This window comes from Phalacrocorax carbo, chromosome 2, assembly GCF_963921805.1.
Source record: "Phalacrocorax carbo chromosome 2, bPhaCar2.1, whole genome shotgun sequence".
NCBI lineage: Eukaryota > Metazoa > Chordata > Aves > Suliformes > Phalacrocoracidae > Phalacrocorax > Phalacrocorax carbo.
Genome location: NC_087514.1, coordinates 61,936,619 through 61,961,902, shown reverse-complemented (window position 1 = coordinate 61,961,902; position 25,284 = coordinate 61,936,619). Strand labels below are relative to the sequence as shown.

The 25,284-nt window shown below is 38.8% G+C and overlaps 1 protein-coding gene and 1 long non-coding RNA gene across 2 annotated transcripts in view; both read right to left on the bottom strand.

Annotated features, from left to right (window-relative positions):
* The window catches only part of DOK6 (docking protein 6), a 274,858-nt gene extending 250,596 nt beyond the window's left edge, over positions 1–24,262 (bottom strand). Inside the window, exon 1 of the mRNA XM_064443089.1 lies at positions 23,869–24,262. Coding sequence (XP_064299159.1) covers positions 23,869–23,934 — 66 coding nt within the window. The 5' untranslated portion in view covers positions 23,935–24,262. The remainder of the gene's footprint in view (positions 1–23,868) is intronic.
* Positions 16,416–19,158, bottom strand: LOC135312311 (uncharacterized). The gene is made up of 3 exons (XR_010371882.1): positions 19,111–19,158; positions 17,614–17,813; positions 16,416–16,658 (listed from the first exon to the last, which is right to left on the bottom strand). It is a non-coding gene; the product is annotated as an uncharacterized LOC135312311 (long non-coding RNA).
* Positions 24,263–25,284: the final 1,022 nt, after the last annotated feature.

Below are 25,284 nucleotides of genomic sequence, written 5' to 3'. Positions count from 1 at the left end.
TCCATAAGATCAAAAGAAATTGCAAGGCAGGTTTTTCGCAGGTGTTGGGGGAGGAAAAGAGTTGTAACACTTGAACACTTGCTTCATCCAGCTGTGCATTTTACAGAAGGTCAGATGTTACAAGATACTGTGCAAACACAACCTATAGATTTTAAGATTTGGATTAGGTCCTCTTGAAAAACCTGAAGAACACCTGATTTAACTGAAAAGAACATTAAGTCTTAATAGCATTGCATGCCTAGGCTCACCCACCCTTGTTGAATGCAATACAGAGGATTGCCTGTTATTTGAAACAGATGACATACTGTGCACGCTTAAAAATTATTCCTGGCAGGTAAACACATCTTTACATTCAGCATCCAGCGGCAGCCTCAGCAGAGACCTCCCTACTCAATTCACAGCATGGCGTCACGAGGATAATGGGCGTTACTCCTCTGCAGTCTCACAGGCACACAGTAATACAAAAAGATGCACACAACAGCTTTGACAGTGATGGCATATTAATAAATACACAGGCAAAGCGCTTCCCAAGAACTGGTCTCTTCTCCCCTGGACTGCTGAAATGCCATACAAAAAGACAGCAGCACACATCCCATCTGACTGCCATTCTCTTTGGATGACCTGTGAGTGCCCAGACAAAGGTTTCAACATATAGACACACATATAGGCTATTTACTGCGTGACTTGTCACTGAGCCACACTGGTTACACGTAACACACATAACCGCGATGTAAACTATTTTCTCGCATAACAAGTTTGTGAAAGAGGTCTTTGAATGCCTCTACTGTAAGACCTTTAAATGCCTATCAGGACTTGAAAAGAAAGGATGGCCAGCCACCCTCAAACCCAGGGAGACTTTCAGTTATGCCATGTAAAATTATTTTTCATGCAGTCCTGCAGCCTCCAAATCAATTATACAGGAAGAACAACCTCTCTCCCTTCCTGTATGTTTTCTGCAGGGCGACTAATAGTAGTACTACATGGGGAGCCAACTCAGATTAGATCACACATAAAATGAAAGATACATTTCTCCTCAGTGCTTTGCTACCCATGTGCTCAGATACATACACACTGAAGTCAGCCCAGCTCTCTTCATTTCAGTGTGTGTTAGACCAATGTGTTGATATGAAAGACAGTGAAATAGTATATGAAACTAGAACTCAACATAAAATTGTCCTGCATAATTCATAAGCCTCAAGGAAAATATTCATAAAAACTTGCATATAGTAGACACAGATTTCAGGAGGACTGTAAGTCTTCTAAGAATTAAAAGCATCGATAATGTATGAGCGTGGCATGCCATTACTGCAAAGAGATTGTTCAAAGGCCTTTCAGACATAAAATGGTGAAGCTATTTTACCTAAAAGCCAGGAAATGCTTGAGGACTCGATGATCTTCAAGTAAAAGCAAGAAAACATTGAATCCAAGAGTACAAGTACATTACACAAATTAACATACTTTAGAGAATCAGTCTTAAACCCATATAATTACATTTCTCACAGCGTTATTTAATAAGTTCTTAGGTTGTCTTCTGTAAGAAGATAACCACATATGTTCCCATTTCTGATAGAAAGACGGAAGACTGAATGGCATAAGGAAGGAAAAACCTACATGACCAAAGCACTTCAGGCATCTAACCCCCACTAAGTGAACATGGCCACTGTACTGGAATGACCAGTCACAGTGGTCATTCTGAAATACTGCATCAAGTCCAAATGATACTTACGCAAGATAAAAATGGCTTAAATCCCTCACACTGAAATCAGCATCTTCCTTCTTTTATTGGGATCTGGCTCTAAGCCACCAATATATTCTATCATTCCACAGGAAACTTCTCTACAGAAGACTTGAGAAAACTGCAGAAATATGCATGAAGGAAGCTTCTGTCATAGTACATACTATAATAATTTCAAATCAGTACAACACCTTGTTATTGCAGTGATTGACTACTCAAGAAATGCTGGAGATAGGTGAAGTCTTCACTATGTGGCTATGCACAGCCTCCTAAGACAAGCTGCAGGCACACATCTTGGAGAACTTTTCACATCAATTAAATTGCATTTGACAATTTGTCTAAAGTAATTTTGATGAAACGAAAAATATTCCTTTACTCTATTCCTGCTCCTCTTTCCTCTCTCTCATGATCTAGATGCACAGCTATTACACTAAGTAACTTGACGGTTTAGGCAAAAATATTTTATCTGAAACATCAGGCATGACTGTTCATATACTTCTTCTAGTGAGACTCCATTATTCATGGAGGTACTTTTTCTTTTGTTTACCTTTGCAACAAGAAACTATTATTTTTGTTTAACTCAATTACAACATTTAGTTGTCCTCAATGTCAAATATTGTCCCTCAGCTACTAAATTATTTAAGCTTTAGTTAGAAAATAAATTATAACAATTGAAAGAAGTATTCATTTAATACATCAGAATTTCATTCAGGTATGAAAAGACACAGACTTTGTGATAAAAGGATAAAAGTGCTTTTATATTCACAAGTGTAAATGCACGCTCAGTTAGGCAACAACCTTTCCAACAACTGTTACCAATAAAGAGAAATACTCAGCTAATTCACCTTAAATTAAGATACCATGAAATCTGCCTAGCAAATTAATTTAAGAGGGAGGACTACAAAGATAAACAGACTTATGCAGTGTTTGAACTTGTATGCAAAATGCTCTATGTTTTGAGTAAGTCTGCACTTACACACCTTCTCAAAACTTACACAGGCTGGGCTTTTAATGTTGCCTTCAATCAACCTCCTGCTTGCTTTCTCATCAGTGTAGCATCATTGCATAAATACACAGTAAAAAAAAAAAAGAAATACATAGTGAATTTTGCCGAGCAGCCACATTAGCTCCAAGAGAGTAAACAAAGCGAGGTATTCAGTGGACAGACACCAATTCTGAATTCCGTAAGTAAGAATTTTACTCTTATCACATTTCTGTGCTTACAAATAAAGACCTTGGCATTCTTTTGCTCTGTATGGGTTGCCTTCTCGCTCTGCACTTAGCTTAGCATCAGTCCCCCGTGCTGGAAGCTCCTTATTCAGTTTTAGACTAATACTGATGACTGTTACTAAAAAGGCAGGTAGAAAAGTGACAGAAAGTTACAGAAAGAAATGTAGCAAGAAATAAGAACACAGAGCTTGAAAAAGATTACTCTCAGCAGTGATGGAGACCAGAGTCACACAGCAGCAAATCAACTGCTGAGACTTCCTGGGTGCCATCAAGGTCCCTATAGGTTTGAACAGAGAAACCAGTTACCAGAAAGCTGGCCAAAGACAGGAGACACATTTGAACTCTAACACTGCTGAGAAAGCAGCTTGTGAAAGTGTCCCAAGGACTGATAAGCTCTGGAGACTGACCGTCCTGTTGAGACTGCAAGAGCTGATACACTCGAGACACTGACTGCCTGTCGGAAGGACAAGGCCATGGGCACACGTAAACATCAGCAACAGGTTGTACAACTTAGATCCTATGCAAGAAGGCAGTGGCTGGTACATGCAGACAAAGACTACAGCATCATTTGCAGACCTGATGAGAGAAAGGGCCCCCTGAAGGTCTTCCTAAACACCTACCTAGAAGCCCCTGGCATGCCAGCATAGCCCTCGGCCTCTGGGTAAACAGCCACATTGGCTTCCCACCACTCCTCCTGAAAAGTAACTACAAGCAAGCACGTGAGTAAACTGTGTGAGCAAATAAGTAAACATGTTGTTTGAAATGTTATCTGTTATTAATAATGGCTTGATTTACTTAATAATAATAGCTTAATGAACAAAAGTTGTCCTAAGCAATATTGGTTGTGATTTGTGAATCCTCTCAACTTGGTCTTCCACTAGGCAAAAGGGAATTTACAGCACCGACAAAGAGCTAGTATGATGGCTGTTTGTGGAGATGAAACCAAAAAGAAGCACGATCTTAATCGGCTACAGTTTTCCAGGTCTCCAGTAGAGAAGATATTAACCAAGTGCAAAGCCTGAACAGTGTACTGGCATTCACTGAACTCAAGGAAAATGGTCATGCTGCCAAATGTAATTTTCCCAGCTGCCAGTAAGGCTTGGTAAGTCCAGAGTCCTGTGACCTTGGACAGAAATTAAACTCTTGCAGACACAAGGGTAGATTTCCACCAGAGAAAAGGGTGAAGAACAGAGGTAAAATAAAAGGATATTATGATGACAGAAGCTGCTTTTGTAGGGCAGACAAAAGCACGAAAGTAATTTTTCAGAGTTTTGATTACTTGAATTGAAATAAGCTGCTGACTCAACAGCACTGGCAGCAGATGCATAAGATGGAAGAAGGTTCAGGGAGTTTGAGAAAGTAAAACACAAAGAGAAGCTGCTTAGTTTCTATTATTCACCGCAGATGGCTGTTGCATTATCTTAGTGTAGGTAGAAAAGGGCCAACCAAAATGTGAAACTAAAATATAAACCTATCTTCCCTACTCTTTCCCTTTTATATCTATCCTGGCCACATATGATTAGCAATCCTGAACTGGATGATCCCAGGCTTGCTTTATCTCCTTTGAAAACAAGAACTGACATCATGCATTTAACTATGTTTTCAAATATGACTGGTCAATTGCCTGAAAATTCACAATTCAGTTTTTTTCCAGTCACAGTGATAATACAGTATTAACCACCACAGCTACAAGAACGTAAATTTAAAAGGCAGATCTAGCCAAAGATTCAAAATCTAAACCACTGTATTGCAACATATGTGCGCAGCTCATGTATTATTGCACTTGTACGTGACACTATAATGTGCAATTAAACAGCCTTACAATAGGAAATCAGCTGGGTCTTTTTCTCCTGCAGTAATATCCCTACTACACAAACCTAGTGAGTACTGTGGGCTAAAACTCCTATTATAACAATCATAGCAATGCTAGAAACCATGAGCTGCAATTTTAGCTACAAAAGTTATATTCCTTTATTTCTCATTTAGAAAATGTTTGCCATTAAATTGACTGTTCTAAAGTCTCCTTCATTTGCTCATCCTAACTGTTTACTTCTGTTTCAGAAGACTCATATCTCTATTCTGCTTGTCCAGGACTGTCTCAAATCTTTCTCCTGAGCAGCAACAATGTATTGTGAAAGTGAGTGAATCAAGTTAATAGCTGCGCTCACTGCATTTATGATGCATCAAAGAGCCGTAAGAGGAAAATGCAACTATGGAGACAAACTGTTTCTTCATTTTAGCTCTCTCGTTCCTTTTTTTCTTCCCCTTTTTTTTTTTTTTGTCTTTTTATTTTTGCTTCCTAGATTGCATCTGCATCCACAGAAAATTTGGTGAAATTCTCTTGGCGTAATAGTTCTGCTTGATTAACTCACATCCGATATCTGCCCTAAAACTGTACATGATAGAAATGAATACAAGTTATCAAAGATTCTGTTTGCTTTACCAAATGCCAGCAACAAATAATATACACTGGACAAACATTCAAATGAAAATGTTTTAAAGGAATTGAGGAATCAACTGAAATTAAAATATGAATATATATGAAAATATGGATAAAAATATCAATTGTTTCTTTGTTCCTAAACCTTTTAGTAGTATTATTATTATAAAGAGATTATACTGTTTAGCTTCTTGCTTTTCAAAGCAGGAAATTGTTCTTTTTGTTCGAAGATATTTTGCTGTGAACACATTCAAAGGGAGTATGAGCTGACCCAGCACATGGCTTAGTCAATCACACGAGTGCAACACTTAAGTGCAGTTAGTACCTGAATATCTACATCAGATACATTATCCATGCCCTTTCTTCCTAATTTATATGGAAAAATAATAATAAAAAAAATATGCTACAAAGAGCCTCCTTCATCTGCAAACACCTTTACTACCTATTCAAGTCACCCAAATGCCCTGAATCAAATGCAGCCACCATGACCATAGCATGTTAGTGGCTTGGTAGAGCCATCTAGAGCCATCTACTGATTAAAGAGAAGAAAGGAATAATAGTGCATTATTTCCTTCATCATTGATTTCAGATTAGGCAAAAAGCAAATATAAAAGGAGCGTATCATTACTGAAAAAGGTAATTTTCAGTTTGAAATTTGTTAACTCCTGGTAAACTAAATAAAAGTTCTGGACAGCAAAGCGTAACAATCGGCTGAATTTTAGACTAATACCTTGGCTCTTTCAGATCTTCAGAGTAATTTGTTTAGTCAAAGGAGTTCTTGCAGCTAAAAGAATTTTTTTACATGCTCTTAAGATTCACAAAGGTTGCAATATCACAAGGCTTTGGGTAAAATGGGAGACAGTTTGGTCTAGTGCATTTAGCACTTTCTGATTGGTGCTTCAAGCTTTAATAAGAATTTTCTGTCTCATGTAAAACTAATGTTTTGATTTTCACACAGTAGTGCTCTTTTTAAAATACAAAATAATAGAATGAGCAATTAATAATGTGCATTATTCCACATTTTTTAATGCATTTTTAAATAAAAATTGCATATTTCAGAAGTTTGATTTGCTAGTAATGCAAAATATTGGTTTTTTTTTTATGGACAATTACTGTAAGCTAATATACACTATGGGAAGATAAAAATAAATAATACTTTGTGCTTCTAAAACCTTGTTCTCCACATTTTAATTCTGTATCACTACTTAAAAAATAAGGGGAGGAAGGTCTCCAAGAAAAGAAGAATTGGAATAGGAGATAAAACATAAACTTACACGACCATTAAAGGTAAAGCACTATACAGTAGAGTCATCTTGTATGTGACTTACTTCATAAAGTTCATGCAAAAAGATGTGATTTTAAAATTACTGGTAGAATATTAACCTTAGAACTATAAACATAATATTGTGAACACACACACATTCAGATTAAATGGTTAGGAAATGCAAGAATGAGTATTTCTACAACAGTGTTACCTAGGTAAAGAACAGAGTAGTTTGTTTTCCAGTTTGTCTTATTAAAAACTTGTTTCATATTTTTTGTTTCACACTTCAGTGAAGTGAATGGAAAAGGCAGAGGAAAGAGTTCATGATTTTGCTATCACTACTATTTGACTGAAGACCCTTTCCTATGTTAACAGAGCAGATATATGTATTCTGATAACTGTTTCTCGGCAACAGGAAGGGAAGTAACTTTTTTCTTTTCTTTAACCTCAATGAATTATGCGGATAGAGAGTTAAAGGGACAATGGACATGTGGCACTGCAAATTATTTCGTATTTTCTGTAAGTTTTCTTGGAAATATCTTGTTCAAATTTTAATAAAATCAACAGCATTTAGGTACATTTTGCTGCATCTGTGGGTAACAGAACAATACTAGATAATACATTCTGAATCACATTGCTTATATAAAAAAATGCTACCCATTCTGTGGATAACCACACAAGTTTGCCAAATAGTTTGGTAAGAAGGTCATTCTTGTGAGCTAGACTTGCAAATCTCTGAGATTTTTAAAAGCAGAGTTACAGACATTCTTGACTTGGAGGGCATCGCTCGTGTATGTAGGTCAGTTTTGTTTAACAATGACCTTGCTGATGAAAGTCTTGTTTTGCTCCTTCTCAGCCTTTCAAGGCTAGAACTACCCAACATTACGAACAACTACAGAGGATGCAGAGCACTAAAGAAACTCAAAACTGACCACTTGTCTGTATTTTAAAAAGCTGTCCTGTTATATATCTAATGCACTATGTAACACAACTTAGAACATTTTACACTATCATAGATGCATACGAAGTTACAACTTACTGAATACAGTTTGAACCACAATTAGTCTAAGGGGCACAGAAAATTTAAAAACAAAGCAGATTAATTGAAATAGAAATACTTAGTATTTTTAATTACTGTATGTTTGACATAATTTCCATTTAAACTGCAGAGAAATTTACTATAATACTAATTACTATTAGTCATCTTAGTACACTTGATGAGCATGCTTCATTTCCCATCTTCTGAGAATTAATAAATTAATAAATATTGGAGTAAAGCACTGTTCTAAGGTACTTCAGCTATCTGCTCTTCTATACACATTCAGTTATGTAGATTAATATACATTTAATGAACTGTGAGATGACATATACAGCTTACAGAATATACTCAGGATACAGTATGTTCAGTAACAAAATGAAATAGATCTTAATCATTGGCAAGCACAAAATCTTTTTGGATATAGAGATGTGTATTTTTCAAACATGAAGACAAAACCTCATTTAGAGTTCACAGCAGCATCTGTTTTTCTCTCAGGTAGTATCTTACATTTTCCTCTGCTCTAAGCTATGCATCCAGTATATGAAAAACATGCTAATACACAGAAAACTGGCACTTCAGAGTGATATGGTAAGTACAAAACACATTTCCATTCATTTTTCCTTTCAGCTTTTGGGACATAAACAGCTATACAACTACACCGCTTGGTATTTTTATTACTACTGTATAAACTCAACTACAGATAACGATTTTAAGTTAGAGTTCAAAAATGAAACAGCAGGCTAGTAACTTTAAGAGTTACTATATTACACTGTAATAATACTGCATTAAAAATAAACATATGAGGATATCACAGTTCAAGAACTGAACTTTTTAACATTTAAATGCAATGGTTGGTCCTCCATTAACTTGGCAGACAGTGAAGCTTTCGTGATATTCAGACACCTGAATGAAATGACAGCTCAGTGAATACATTTTGATATTAAACCTAGATTTTAATATTAGGAGGATACTACTACTACAGCTACTGACATAGGTTATCTTTGGCTGCTGGGAACAATTGGCATTTCTTCTTTTATATACTCAGTTCAATCCCAGATCTCCTGTCCTTCTCCAGGAGACAAAAAGTTGGTATTTAAGAGTCATATAAACCAGTGAGGTGAACATCCAGCTATCACTTCAGGTACTTATTTCAGTACCAGCTGCACAACATATAACTCAGAAATTATTTTCCTGCTCTTCTGCTCAAAGGAAGGCATTTCATTAGCCTGAAAGGGGAAATCTAATGATGCCACGTGTTGAAATACTTCATCGTCATTTGGTGCTACAGAAAAGCCTGCTGTTTGTCCTCACACTCTTCACGCAAGTGTGACTGTTTCTCTCTAGTTAACAAATTTTAGCTTGCATTAAACCTTATCAGTAAACATGGCAGTACTGCAAAATCAGCAATTAAGGCCTCAATAGCTTCCACCAATTAGAGCTGTTGCGTGCCAAGAGCTACAGCAGAGACAGATTGTGCGCCGGGTTTATTAACTCATTCTTTTTGCAGTGGAACAGCTAACTGCCTCTCTTCTGGCCACATTAAAGTAGGTATGGTTGTTTTACAGTGACATATGCCTCTGCTTTAAAAAAACAAAACAAACCCCACAGAAGGCTGTGGATTTTTCACGTGGGAGCTTTCACATCTATACCAAAGTGACTACTGCCTCCGCAAGTGAAGCGCAATCTACGCATTGCTATACCTGTTGCTATACCGACAGCACTTCTTTTATGGGTTTCAGTTTTGAACCATCTAAACCAAACTGTTTTTCCACCTCTGTCTGTACCTTCACCCCCTATCAGTGCTTTCCCTGAACCCAACAAAACTGTACAATACAAGGGACTTTATTCACACCAGTGACCGTTTCTTCATCAGTTTTGGGGGAGGAGGAAACTGTGACAATCAAGCTTTAGAAATCCATTTGCATAGACAGGATAGGCAGAAATGGATGACAAATTTAGAAGGAAAGCAATATTTCAGTGAAAAAAATAACATGAGATTTTGAAGGATAGCTTTAACATTTCAGATGTTAGAGTGTAAGCTCTTTCAGGCAGGGACCATGATGCTGTCAGGCATTTCTATTCTCCCCAGCACAGTTCGACAGTGATTAATTTGCACTGCAGCACTAGAAATCATGAACAATTATAAGCTGTGGTCTTCCACAGTGCTGCATATCTTCAGCACCTCTTTTTTATTTAAATGCAGGTAAAGAAGCAGAAAATACATTATGAAATAAAATACATTATGAAAGTCAGATTTCCTTCAGCAAGAGAATATATGTAAGTCTGAAAGTTAGAAAACGCCATTCACTGCATCTGTCAGGATAACTAGAATGCAATATTAACAGCAATTCACATAACAGAGTGCATTTAATATGATCATTAATATTTCAGACTGATTTTGAAACAGAAGAAAAAAGGAGAAACCAAGATGCATATGTAACAAAATTTATATTTCATGAACCTTAATTGCTGTAACTAGGGCACAGGGATTAAAGGCCTATGCCTAAGGCATCTGGTCCTGAGGACAAAATATTACACAAGCATTTCAATTTCTGGTTTCAGAAACTAAGTTTTTTAACCCTCCTGATTCTGAAAAAAAGCTGAACCATGAAATCTGAACAAATCCCATTTATATGAGATACACTGCTAAAATTACCTATCTCCCTAGAAAAAGAATTTTGAAAATGAGGGACTGCTCTATTCAGATTAGTTATTAATACAATTTTCTGAGATTCATAGAACTTTAAGAATCTGCTGTAACAAAGGATTGAATGAAACTTCATCAAAACTTTCACAGCTATGGTGAGCCCTGTGGCTGGCATGTAACACCTATAAACACATACACTTCCACAGATATTTGCACAATCAAGGGCAGATTTGGCCCTCTTTAGCACACATCTTTCCTCTATATTTGTATCTCAATTCATTGTGAGCCTAACTTACTGATACCGGCAATTAGGTATTACTAGCTGAGCTTTTTCCATTTTCACTATTTCAGTCATGACCATCCTAAGAGCTATGCAGGCAGCTATGCTTTGCTTTATAGCTCTCTAAAGTTGGCTTCAAAGGGTAGCAAGTAGCTTTCAAAGCCCCTGGTTTAACTCAGTTCATCTATTGTACATTACGCTCAGCCACGCGCATCAGTGAGAGCACAGCTGTGACACTACTGTGGGTTAGCTCAGGTCAATGAAAATCAGTATCATTTACAACTTTTTACATTTTCCTGACATATAATGAAGGAGGCTGTATTTCATATGCTTTTGTACTGACAAGTAGATATTTGGCCCATTAGCTCAACCCTTTTTAATTGGTACAAGTAAATCAATTAAGTATATTAGGAAGCGTATGTGTGTTTAAACGAGAACAGGTATTTACTCTTTCTAGTAATTTCCAGTTACAGTAAGGAAAAGTGTGAATTTTGCTATCAGAAGATCAATTATTTATCTAAGGCTGGTCTAGTGTATGTTTCAGGTATGACAGAGGTGGGAGGGGAAAAAAGGATTCTGAAGAATTGAACATGGCATCATCTCACTACAGTTTCAAACTCAATTTATTCAATTTTGTTCAGATCGCAGTTCAGGAGAGATTCACCTTGAATATTTCTTTTTAGGAGAAATGACTATAAGCCACAGAATAACATTATACAGAAACACAACCGAAACAACAGATTTATTTGTTCAGACGTGGGGGAAAAAAAAAAAAAAGATTCTAGGCAAAAATTATTTTCTGACATCAAGAGCTCTGGAAAATACACCTCCAAAAACATTTTTAAATGTATTTAACCTCTGGGTTCTCTTAGGAAATAAAATGCATTATTGCATGATCATGTCAAAATCACATCAAAAATATTTACAAATAACATTTACTTTTCTATTTTCTTCTTCAGTTCAAAAAAAAACCCCAAAGCAATACAGCTAAACATTATATGTATATTCTGGTACAAAAGCTGCTAGAGTAACTCTTGTCCTCAAATAAGTACAGTATGAGGCCCACCAGTACAAACTTTCCACTCGTTGCCCATAAATCTCATCTAGCTCTATTCCATGGCTTCTCCACAGAGTCCTCCTTATGGTTCGAAAACCAAAGCCGCACAATGAGACATTCAGACACCTAACTCTGATAGTTTAACCAATGTCCTCCACTGGCTGCTAAGCTGTTATCATTAGCTACAGCTCCCTTTCACGATTTGTAAGCACTGTCTTCATCCCAAATGATTACAAAGTATTTGAAAACAGTCATCTCTAATGATCCTCTACAGGCAATCAGACCTAATTCTTCAAAATAACCTGAATCTTCTGAAATGGTAGTGACCCAGCAATACCCTGCTTGGCTTCTGGGTCTTGAGCAAGTCCTGTACCATGCAACTGCTTATATTCTAGAAACACAGCCTTTGCATTAACATATCTACTCTACCTTTAAAAAACTGCAGTCTTCTTTTAGTAAGAACTGTAGGACCATAAATATAATTCTATTCCTGTTTTTCTGCAATGACATCAGAATAGAGCAGTCTGCTTCTTTTCTTTTGCTCCTAATTCCTTCTGCTATATTTTTAATACAACTTACACCATTAATGGGAATAACTGCTCTCAGAGATTCTGTTCCAACAGCAGTTAGATCTTAGAATTTTTTACTTTGATTTTTGTAAATCTCACTTTCACTAACTCACACCAGCAAAAATTTATGTGCAAATGTAGATTTACTGCTGAGAAACTTATTGCCTGTTGCGCACCTTCTTCCTGCAAAAATTTTTGTTCTCGTGACTTGCCAGAAGCAATTAAAAATGTACCTACACAGAACAATGAGACCTAATGAAAGGAACAGTTACATACACCAGAAACAGCTGATCTAGTTCATCTACAGGTTTGCACTTACAGCAAAAAGTAGGATATTTGCCTATTTTTAACATTTCAATTTCTCTTATTCTTCTTTAGGATGGGTCTACATTAGAATTTTCATTATTTAAAAAATGTAAAACTCAGAATTATTCAATGATTGGAAAAATGTAACATGATGAAGAAACTGGGTTTGTTTAAATACATTACTACCTAAGTGTGTTGACACTACATAAGCTTAAAGAGTATATTCAAGCAACACATATCATATTAGTAAAGGCTACCTGGTATCCTTTCAGCCTTTTGCTCTGAGCTATTACCTACTGAAGAGAATACAGATCTTTCGGTGATTTTGAAAGGCTGCAGGAAAAGGGTTTTTTTTGTTTGTTTTGGTTTTTGTTTGTTAATTAAAGGCAAACCAGTACCCTGACAATACTGGCTGTTACAAATCTTCTGGAAAGGCTCATGTTAGCATTACTCTTCTGGACAAACCATAACATCCTTTCCAATAAATGTTTCTGTTGTGCTTTCTTACTGCACGTATTGTGTAGATATATTTCCTCAAGAAACAATGCATTTTGGCATCTCTAGGCTCTGCAAGTGGACTCAACTGATTTCATCCTACAACCTGCACAAAGTCCCACTGACCTTCCTCTATGGGATCATGCAAACACATACTCCCCCATGCTGAGCTCCAAGGTATTAATGGGTAAAACACACAACCTAAGGCTCAGTATTAGTATTACTTAGCAGAAAGCTTCACATAAGCCTAGACAGGAAGGGTTCTCCAAATTGTTTCGTGGAAGAGTATACCTTTTATAAAATTTGGAGCTGAGAAAACTGATGTCTTCTCAAAATCTCACCAGTGATATGCTGGAAAGGAAAAAGATGTAGTAACATCTCTAACCCTTCCCTCCCCTGTATAATAAGGTTGTTGCACTGTGTGACATGCAGTTGACAAATATGGCTAATTTCTGCATGTCTGCAGTCAGACATTTACATCCACAGTTGCAGACAAGTAACCTTAGCAGTTACGAGATTGCCTCATGGACCACATTCAGCTCTCAGAATTGTTCTGCCAGTTAAGATGTGAATAAGCGTACCTTTAACATTTTCAATTATATCTACTTTTAAAAATGAAACCATTCAAGACACTAGATTTTGTGCTACAATTGTGGCTCAAGTAAAGCAAAAGAGACATAAGTTCCATCAAAGCGATCAGCTTCACACTTCCTGCCCTTCTATCAGTGGTACCTGTTTCTACAATGAAAACTAATGAGCAATCATTTCTATCAGTAAGATCAGGGCAGGGGGAAGCAAAATGTTTACTTTCTTTACATGTAAAAATTCAAAAAACTCAGATACCTGAACAAATCCTGACTGTAACTTTTTAGTTACAGTGAAATGTCTAAAGAGACTGAAGAATTCAATGAAATGTATCTTCCAACCAAAAGTAATAGTCTTCATACAACATTAAAATAGGGTGACCCTGCCTGAGCAGGGAGGTGGGACCAGGTGACCTCCAGAGATCCCTTCCAACCTCAACTATTCCATGGTTCTGTGACTCAAACTATTCAAAACAGATTCTGAATTATTCCAATATTTTCTGTACAGTGGTAGTATCTAATAACAGTTTTGACTATTATCAGTGGTAGCCAACCCACATATCTAAAATGAGAATTTATCAAGAGTTTAGAGTTGAAGCAGACAAAATAAAGAGGTGGATGAAAAGAGATTATACTCATTTTACAGACAGAAAACTTAAGCTCAGAAAGCCTGTTTTCCATTTGCACTAACAGCATTCTTCACTAGGCTGGCAGTATAAGGGGCCTTAATGCAGCTTTAAATTTAATTTATGTAGTGTACAGTGGGCTTAGTATAATTGAGAACAAGGCTGGAATGAATCAAAGTGCTCAAGATTACAAAATACATCTCTGAAAAAGACTAAAATTTAACTCTTCTCAAATACAGTCCAACTTGAAAGCACAAAGATTTCTGTCCTGTTAGAAAGAGGGTATTTCATTAATAGTGCAAAAAGCTCCATAAACCTTACTGTATTTTAAGAAAAAAGGACTACAGAAAAAAAAAAATCAGTAAAATATCTTTTATTTTACTACTCTTCTTGTTACAACTATGGACAACTAACCTTCTAGCTTTGTCGATAGGACGCTGCTGTTCTTTTATATACATATATATACACACACATATATAAATGTTTTCCTCTTGAAAGGCAAAAAAAGCAGCATTACATTTCTCCTCGCAAAAAGTTTTTCTTTGTGTATTTGTATCTTTGTAAGCCTCAGACTTTTTAGGATTATCAACAACAGTTTACATGGCTGGAGTTCAAAATACTGAAACTTTGAGAGTACTAATACCTAGCATCAAATACTTCAATACTCAGAAGTCAAGAAATTTATTCTCAGATATGAAACTTAAGCCATCCCAGGTGAATAGTCTCAATCTCTCTCAGTCAGTAGGTAAATACTGTGCAACTTAAAAGCAAGAATCACTACTATACGGGTAGACAATATAACTAATGTAGTATTTAGCCTTGCATAATTGATGCAGAAAGTGACGTTCATTAAGAATGATATCATATGAGGAGATGAGGACCTTCAGTGCCTGCTACAGAACTCAAGAGAGATCTGAATGTGTTTAGCAACTGAAAGGACCACACACTGAACAGCTCTAGCTTACCTTCGTTGTGCCAAAAAATCCCTGCTCTTTTTCTGTTCTTGCATGGGAACACTGCATCCTGCTGAAGTGTTCATGGGGACAGTTTAAAAGTATAGTTTCAAGAAGAAAAATAATTACCATCCAGAGAAAGTATCACTTTTCTTACTGTATCAACAAAAATTACTTTCATCAGCAAAACAATTTTAATTGAAAGTACCTTATTATCATACTAACCTAGCGATTAATAATTTAGTATATCTACTTCAGTTAAAATGGAAGTTTTATCCAGTCTTAGTTAAGCCACATGTTTTATTTTTTCACATTCTCTATTCGCATTTGAACTAGATAATACATTTACTGCATCAGGTAATTACTTTATCAAAGACTGCATTCTCTACAAGTAGGCAGATAAATAAGAGAAAAAAAATAAAAGCAATTATAATAAATATAATTTATATTTATCATAATAATGCCTAAAGGACAACCACAAACGTAGTCTCCTCTTTCTAGGCACTGTACCAAGCAATAATTACGACTACGCCTTCAAAAAACCCTTTTTTATTATTATTTTGTACAACTTCACATATTCTTTCATCTTTGTGGGAAAATTAAATGTTTGTGTGAGAAAAGAGAATACACCAATTTACTCTGAGGGTAGAGGATGCCAGAGCAACAGTGTCTAAAAAAGTATTCCAAGGACAAAGAACAGAATTAGAAGTATCATGAACTTCCTGCTCAAAAACATCCCTAATTTGTTCCTACAGTAGTGAAAAACTTTTGATAGTAAACTTTGCTATTAATTCTTTTTGCAATAAACAGGTAGGAGTAACACACCGAAGGGCTCTTCCTCCAGTAGGTAGGTAGTGCACAACATTTTTCCCCAGATCTAGTCAATACTGTGTGTTTCTAATTCCTTGCTGACGTGTTAATGAATTCAACCTCTCCAAAGTTCAGTCCAGATAAGCTGGAGACGATGAGGGCCAGTCTGGGAGCTGAACAACAAAAAGAAATAAGATCAATCTTTTTTAAAAGATTTACACGCTTTCATTAATTATCTTCCTAATTTAGGTGCATCTGAAGTGACCAGTAATTCCTCCAAGGCTCCATTTGCACGGTCTTGTAGCTTCTCAGCATGATGGCAATGACATTTTTCACACAGTACAATTGTTAAAAACCTGCAAAATTGTTTTGTGGTGTTCACAGAAAGGAAGTATATTTCATCTGTACCTTATAGATTGCTTTATTCTTTTCCTTAATTTCTAAGTAGAATTCAATACTAACATTCATCTTCAAAACTCTTCAGAGCTTTAGTCCCAGCTTTCTGAACACGACTCTGCCTGTCCTAGTCAGGAGGAGTACTCCTGGAGTCAGCAGACCCAGCGCTAGCTGCACTAAGCAATCACGCAAATCATCTTCGCAGACATGATGCGTAGGTATGTATTCTGAATAGCAAAAAAATATTAATATAAAGCATTTATGTGAGACAAAAGTGTTGATACAGTTACAGCAAGCCCTACTATCCCACAAGTCTTCTTTATAAGCACGCAATTTTGTCCTACTGTGCACAAGATTTCTCACCAAGATTAAAAAATTTCTTTATTTCTGTTGATCTTACTAAAGAAATTTCACAGTATTTAGAGTTGAAATATGTACTTTATCTGGAGAAAAGTTTTCAACAAAACGATGATTAATTACAGTAATACACCAATACCTTTTTGATTCTTAGAGCTGCATTGCAATTTGAAGAGATTAAAAACATAAAATGCAGCACAATGTTTACATTTGGTTTAAATATAACAGCTCTGAATGGCTACAGTATACGGTAAAGTACCCGCATTTTGGTTCACCAACACATTTTTAAAGAACAGTGAGGGATATGAATCAGCATTCATACATATTAAAGTATTTTCCACCTTCAAAAAAGAGAATATTTTACATTGCTTGCTATGGCTGCATACGAATATATTAACTATATAATAACATTTATGAAAAGCTGTTCAACTAGCAGATCTTTTACATTAGCTAAAAAAAAAAAATACAAACTTTCCAGGGTAATGTAGACCCAAACCCCTTTATTCATCTTATAAAAAAAAAAAGAGCATTTCATAGCACGCTTTGTTTAGAAATTTCTCATTAGTACCTATCTAAAATGTATTCTCTATTCATAGCCATATATATAAATGTATAACTAAGAACTGATTCACATATGCTGTTGCCTGAATATGTTGTTGCCAGGCAACTGCTATAAAGCATTTTGCTCTGCTTGCAAAAATCTGAATGAATGATTCAAGGCAAGATTATTTCTAAAAAACTAGGAAGAAAACTCACTACTCGAACGACATGAATATTTCCTTGTGTATTTCAAGGACTCACAAAGAATGTTCATTCCATAATTACCTATTTGAGAAAGGACAACTCCTTTCAGTAGGACTTGAAGGGCATTGTACAACAAGGAAATTCATGTTCTGTGCATGCAGCTAATGTTCCTGCCTGGACTCCGAACCAAAGCCACCGAAGTTAACTGGTTCCTTTAAATTGACTTCAGGGTCTTTTCATCAGGTCTTTAATGTCCATTGTAGGAGAAAAATGACAGACTCCTAAATGAAAAACCAAAAGGCCATCACCTCAGAGGAGGTACAAATAAACTCTCAATAGAATCTTACCACCTCGCGATATGCAAGTGAAAGAGGTCAAGTCTACAAACACTTCTTTGTGTAACCATCACACAGCTAAGGTACAATCTCACTGAGGCTAATGATATTACACAAAAGAGTGAAAACAGAAGCATCCATAATCCACTGATAACGTGGATGGGATATGCTATCTGCAAAAGAGAAACTATTTGTCCCTTTAAATAAGTGCCATCCGTTACAAAATTAATAGACCTTTGGCTATCAGACCTCTTTAGAATTAAGAGATGTTAAAGCACATCAAGAAAATCAACTGGGAAACAGAGCAACTCCGAAATGCCTAATACAAGCCTGACTCACAAGTTTCTTTAAACACAAACCTGAGCATAAAAAATTGTTGGACTTTTTGTCCTTGTTTACAATGACTGCAATATATTTCTCTGTTTCCTGCACAATATGCTTAATCAATAACAACTGTTCAAAACCTCAAAATTATTGTTCTTTCCATAACAACCAAATTGGAAATCCATATATTTTCCATTTAATTCTGCAAATCCATTCATGTAACTGTAGCAAGAAAGTACTGAAAGCAGTAATTATTGGTATTTTAAATCATACTTTCAGTATTAAGTAGTAAATGTGACTAGATTCTTTAATGGATGACAGTGAAATCCTTTAAATTCCATATCTCAGGTTATCTAGAACTAGCATGAAAAGGAGCTCCTTTACATGAAGGGAATGTGGCACCTAAATCCTGTCAGTCTGAAGCTTTATTAAAATTAAAATAAATTTATTACAGATAGGAATTAAGTTTTTAAAGTTTCATTTGAATAATTTTCATGCTCTGAGATGTAATTCATAGTTGAGGTCATCCATCAGGATGCAGTTATAAACGGCTATCTCGGTGCTTTCAAACAGGCTGAGCAGATTTCCCATAGATAATAATCTATGCTATAATCTATGAATTATCTATGAATTATTATCATAGATAATAATCTATGATATCCCATAGAAAACAATCTATGAAAATATATCCATTCCAGGCTGCACTATTTGCTCGGGCTTCTTCATTTGTTTGTTCCTTAGAATATGCTACGGCAACTCAAAGCAACAGAAGAACCTTGACTCTGCCCTCTGTGTTCATCATAACCCACTTACAAAGCCACTGTCATCAATCAGTGTAATCTCAAACTCAGGACATTTTGCAGAATCTTGAATATATACACAATACCAATTAAATGTTAGGATTTTGTAAGACACATACTGCACTTTTTCAAGAGGAACCAAACTTGCAGCAAGAGGTTCATATTCATATCATTGCTAGGCCTGACCAATTGAAGACAGGGTTAACAGCAGAAGGAGAAATGCTATGTTCACTTCCAGAAAAGGTACCTGTAATGATCTAAAAGTATGGTTAAAAATAAGGGGTTTTACACGGTAAAACTTTTCATTTGGTGACTAAGAGCAACCTGTTATTTATTACTCAATCAAGACTGACTGGCAGGTACAATTTTCTCTTTGGATAGCAGTATTAGAGTATAAACTGAACCACTTAGGAAATAATTCTACTCAGTATGTGGAAACACATAAAAAAAAAAAATCAGTATTTATTCACCGAGTGAAAATTTCTGTTAGATAGAATTCTTTTCTTTTGTTCTGTGGCCAAGGCATGCCAAAAAAAAAAATAAAAGACAAAAACAAACAAACAAAAAGATTATGACTTCCAAGATTGATATGGGTCAAAACAAGACTATCAAAGTGACACAATGTTCGGTTTTAATTAGACTTCCTAATGTGACATCGAATTGTTTTTCTTCTTAGAAACAGCACTTCAGCAAGGCATGAAATCCTCACAGCTTAGTTTATTGGGAGGCAACAAAGGGACTCAATCTGCTACAAGAAAGTTTCAGCCTATGAGCACAGCCAGCACAGTATAAAATTGTGTCATATGAATTTTAATGCGACACAAGAATGAAAGATTCCAGAAGAACAAAGGCAGCACAGTCCTGTTCCATGCTACACAAATGACCTATTCTGATCTAAACAGCACACCACATTACAATCAAATTTATTTCAAAGGAGGGTCGCACAGGTCAAATGTAATGGCTGCAAGAATGAGGTATTTCCTTTATGTATTATTAGAGAAAAGCAAAATATCAAACAGCGCAGGAATGCCATAGCACTGAAAAGAATGGCATATTTAGGCTGCAGGGAAACAGATTTTTAAAACATGTTCTAACTGCAGTTATCCTCACCGACTACAGCTTCTAAGTTTCAAAGATGCTTGCGATACCTCAATGAAGACATCATGTATACATTTGAGGTTGTCTACTACATAAGCTTAATATACATTTAAAGTTTCAAGGCACCTTAGAAATGTTTTATATACAGTTCATGCTTAACAAAAGGTAAGGAGACGGGCTAATTGGTCTAACTGGCTGGATATTTCTTCGTGGCCTGACACCTCCGTGGCAGAAAGCGTGATCTTCTCAATGGAGGCAGATGTCTGATTCCAACAACAGAGGCAAGCTGACTATCCAACCCTACATCGAAAGAAGCTACTTTAACAAAACAAAGGTATCGGAACAATGGGGTCTACCTGAAAACACTGGACTGTCAGAAAATATACAGAAGTGCATTAAGATGTAAACCCAATGGCAGACAAGCAGTTGATAATTATAGTGAAATAAAGGCAAAAAAATGTCTTGCTGATCAGGTATCACTGAACAAAAAGTAAGGGCAAATTCTCACATCACTTCTTGGCATGTATTCCCATCAAGACATAGACCTCCTCTTTGACTTCCGATATCCTTTCTGACCAGAATCACTTACTGATGGCAAAACAGCTCTAGTCTTGACTGCTTGGTTCAGAATGGATGTTTGTCTGTCCTCCGTGACTGGAAACAGCACTCATGCATACAACAAATCCAATTTACTTGTATGTGGGGAGTGGGTAGAGAGGGTAACAAGTACTTAAAGCAAGGTATAGCCACAGTAAGTCAGAGGTAAACATGTGATACCTTGTAAAAATACCATTCAGAAAGTTTCTATTTTACAAAATACAAAATCAATAAAGGGAGTCAATCAGAAGACAACTTATGACTTGAGTTTTTGAAAACTAAATTCTACCGGAAAGTCCACACCAAGTCAAAAGTTGGTGGTTTGGTGGTTTGGGTTTGTTGGGGTTTTTTTAATAAAATGAAATATACTATCTGATTTTGTGCTATGGTATTATGTCACTCAGTTTTACCTGAAACTTCACAGGCTGCATTATATTGAAGTAGGTTCTATTTGATCCCCAGCCAGGGCACCCTCAGTCACAAAACAAGACAGAATAAAAGCTGCACTAGAAGAATTTCCATAATGAGCTGGATACCAGCCTAAAGGTTAGAATTAGTGTTATTGCCCACGTCTAGCACTAAAATTGGTTTTAGTCACCTCGGCTCTCCAAGTTCTAATCACTCTACTTTTCAGGAGAAAACAAAATACTCAAAGAATGTAAAATATTATGACACCTCCCAACCCCACAAAAAAATCAGTACCTTCCAGTGTATAAGAATGAAACATATCCAGCAAGAGATACAATTATGTTTACATATTTCAAAGTTATCTTAGCGTTAGTTTCCAGAACCCATAACTCTCTTCCCTCCTTTCAGTATTTTTTGGAGGTTAAAAATATTCGTTTGTTAACAGACATTTATATCCCTGAGAACTGATGTATTCACCTACATTATGACAGCTCTAGTGTAATTCATTAAGGTTTGGACTTGGAGATAGACATAAAGGGAAAAAAAGCAAACCTTTAACATTTCACTTGGTGAATAAAAATTGCATTAATTTGGAAATTCAGCCACCAGAATCCAATTAGCTATGGATATATACGCACATATTCATACTTTTCAACCATCTCATATCATTTGAATTTTGATGCTATTTCTATAAAATATAATCCATTTTACATTGTATTCAATAGATATATTCAGATGTGCATCCCTATATGTCATATTAAAGCTTATACTACCACCTGCCTGAGGCTGTGTAGTCTGAATTGTCACCCACACACACCTCTTCAGTAGGAGAAAATCCTCCATAGACACAGTTTGAACTGTTTCACTTCTGCTTAATGTGGAAGTATGATAATCATTCTTACCATGAATAATATCCACTCAAAAAAAAAATGCAGTTATACATCCCCCCAAAAAAATCAGATTAATGTCTTCCAAACAATATATTCAAGCTACTTAAGATATGCTGCAATGAAATATCACTGTCTTCATAATTTCATTTTCACAAGGCAGAAAGTATTATCCAAGATTAATATGAACTCTACATTCATTGCATATATGCTACAAACATATGTATATAAAAGAAATCGCATATATGGAGATAGGCATATACATAATTTCACACTTAAAGGACTCTGAAATACCTTCAAGTACAGATTTGCAAATCAAATAGATTAACTCTGCCTCCGACTACCAACATCAAGGTGATGTGATACCATCATCCCACTGCTTTGTGTTGGGCCCATCTAATAACATTGCTAAGCTAGGAAAAAACTGATGAGCAAAGGTTAAGCCGAGGGCTCCAGAAACAAACTAAGGCTTAGAAATTCCTTCTTCAGACTGACTAATGCTTGACTGATGCATGCAGTGACTCTGGGGTTGCAGAATCGTTAAGATCATCCATTCTCTTTGGATTTACACCATCTCTCAAACAGTTGGAGTTGGTGCTATTAAAGGATTCGGACCAAACTCTCCGTGCTCTTTTGGAATTAACATGCCTGCCAAGGCAGCAAAGTGCTCCAAAGGTCAATTTATGATTAGTCTCCCACCATCCTGCACACTGTGTCTGCAAGCAAAGCACAGCATCCGGGGGGAAGTGAGAAGGGGGGAGGAGAAGGACGAGATAAATATTAGCCCTGTGATAAGCTCGCAGAGCCTGACTTGGAGTAGGGTAGATTTCACATGGCCCCTGCTCCGTTGGGTTTTGAGGGAAGCAGCGGGGAGGCTGCCCACCTTCCTGGAGGGGGAGCACGTAGGGACTCTGCACTTTTCTGCACAGGCAGAGAAAAAAATACCAAGGTGAACCCAGGAAGAACCCCAGCCCTCCTCCCAGCCAGGCTTAGCCTCCAGCCCTCAGGGACCCTGGTCTTCTGGGATTACTGGCAACATCAGTAGCTGTCCAAGCCAGCAGAGGCCTTAGGGCTTTCAGCTCCCCTGAGCCTTCTCCTTCTGACACAAAGGGTGGGAGAAAGCCCAAACTGCTAAGTCCCGGGAGCAGCTGAAGTTTAGGAAACCCTGGCCCCTGCACGCACTCTGCTCCAGCTTCCCTGCCTTCTCAAGGCTTACTGTACCCCACCAGGGAAAGTGCCCACGGCCAATCTGATAACACGGTGTTATCTTCGGCCTCGCAGAGCATCCCGGGCCACCCTCAGCTCAGAGGACGCCTCCCCCCCACTTTTCTGTTACTAGCGGGCTGCTCTGGTACCAGCCTCCAACATTTTCAGACCTTGCCCTGATTGAAGACATCCCTTTCCCAAAACGGGAGAGGGAGGGAGGGAGAGAGGGAGGGAGAAGCTGTGCACAAAGTTTTCGCAGACCCTGCCTGCGCCTGCCTCCCCCGACCCGAGCCCCTGCCGGAGGCAGCAAGGCGAAGGGCAGGCGCGGGAGGGACGCCCGAGGGGGTGCCTGCCCGGGCCCGGCTGCGGGGCTCGGGGAGGACGGGGCGAAGCCTTCCGCGGACGATGTCCCTGGAAGGCGCTCGCTAAGAAAGCGGGGAGGAGCGGCCCCTTCCCGGAGAGGGAGAGGGCAGAAGCCGGCTCCCTCCGAGGCGCAGTGGCAGCGCATCCCCACCGACCCCTGCGGAGAAGGGAGCGAAGTCCGAGCAGCGGCAGCAGCAGGTCGCCGCGCCCCGCTCTGGCGGCCCCGGCCCGGGCACCGCCGCCCCCCCGGCCGGCAGGGCGGCCGCCCGCGCCTCGCCCCCACCCCCGGCAGGGCCGGCGAAGGGAGAGCTCACTCACCCCCAGCTTCCTGCTGCGGATTTTCACGTAGCCCTGCTTGACTATATCGTTAAAGTTGGAGGCCATGGCCAGCGCTGCCTGCTTCCTCCCCTCCGTGCCCGGAGTCGTCCTCCTCCGCCGCCGCCGCCGCCGCCTCCTCCTCCTCCTCTTCCTCCTCCCCCGGGCCCTCCCGGGTGCCGCCGGCCGCCGACTCCCGAAGCGCCTCTGGCATCCAGGCAGCGGCAGGCGCCGCGCTCCGCTCCACTCCCCCCGCTCGGCTCCGCGCCGCCTGGGGGCCGGGTGGCGGCCGCCGGCCCCTCGCGTCCCCCGCGCCGCCGCCCTGATCGCCGGCCCCGCTCCGCTCCGCTCCGGCCGGCGGCGGCCCCGCGGCTGCCCGCGCCTACGGCCGGGGAGGCGGGCGGGGCGGCGGGCGGAGCGGAGCGGGGACACCGCCCCCGGCGCCGCGGCCGCGGAGCCCGCCCCCAGCGCCGGCCCTGCCCGCCGCCGGGGGCCGCGGCCGCCCGGGCGGGGGGCGCGGGGGGGCGCCGCCGGGCTCCCGAGCCCGGAGAGGGCCGACCCCGCCGCCCCCGGGCATGCGGCAGGGCCGAGGCCGGACGCTGTCCTCGGCCTTGGCGATGTTGCCCGCTGTTGCCCGGGCTGTCGGATCGCCGGGGCCGCGGCACCCCGCGCCTGGGCGGCAGATCCCTTCGGAAGCGCGGTCCCGGAGGGCATCTTTCCGCCGGTGTGTTCGGGAAGGCGCCGAGACCCCCAACGCCAGACATTGAAACACCGTGTCGGTACAACTCCCTCAGCGAAACAAACATCTAAACTACAAAAGTAAAAAAAACAGAGGCTCAAGTCCACCTGAAGTTGAAAAATGGGGTGTCACACATAGGCTTTCTGTGCCCTCCGCAGCGATGACCATGCCTTTGATGAATTACACTGCTCCTTGAGGTGGACCCTGCAAAAAGAACGACTTTTGAAAAACACATAATGTTTAGAAGAGATCAGGAGGAAAAAAGAAATGGAATTGCTTGTGTTTGCTGTAGCTATGTGCAAAGCAGGCACGGGTAAGAATGAATCTAAAGTGCTTGAGAAAGAAAAACTACGAACGTATGGGATTGACAAGAGTGCATTACTATAAAAATGTACTTCATAAACGCTTTCAGTTGAAAAAGTTCGATTTTTATGATAAGCTTAATAAAAGCTTCATAAGACTTTTTCCTCGGTATCTACTTTCTACCGCACCATCGCCCTGAAGTTTTATGTGTCAGGAATTTGCAGCATACAGTGTGCTACAGGGGCAATGAAACGTAATTCTGCAGTTGAAAGTTTGTCAGATTTATTTCCGATTTTCAAAAGCAATGCACGATATTCTTAGCAAATGGATAATGAAGTTTGTTATAACTTGGTCATTTTTGCATATCCAACCTTCAG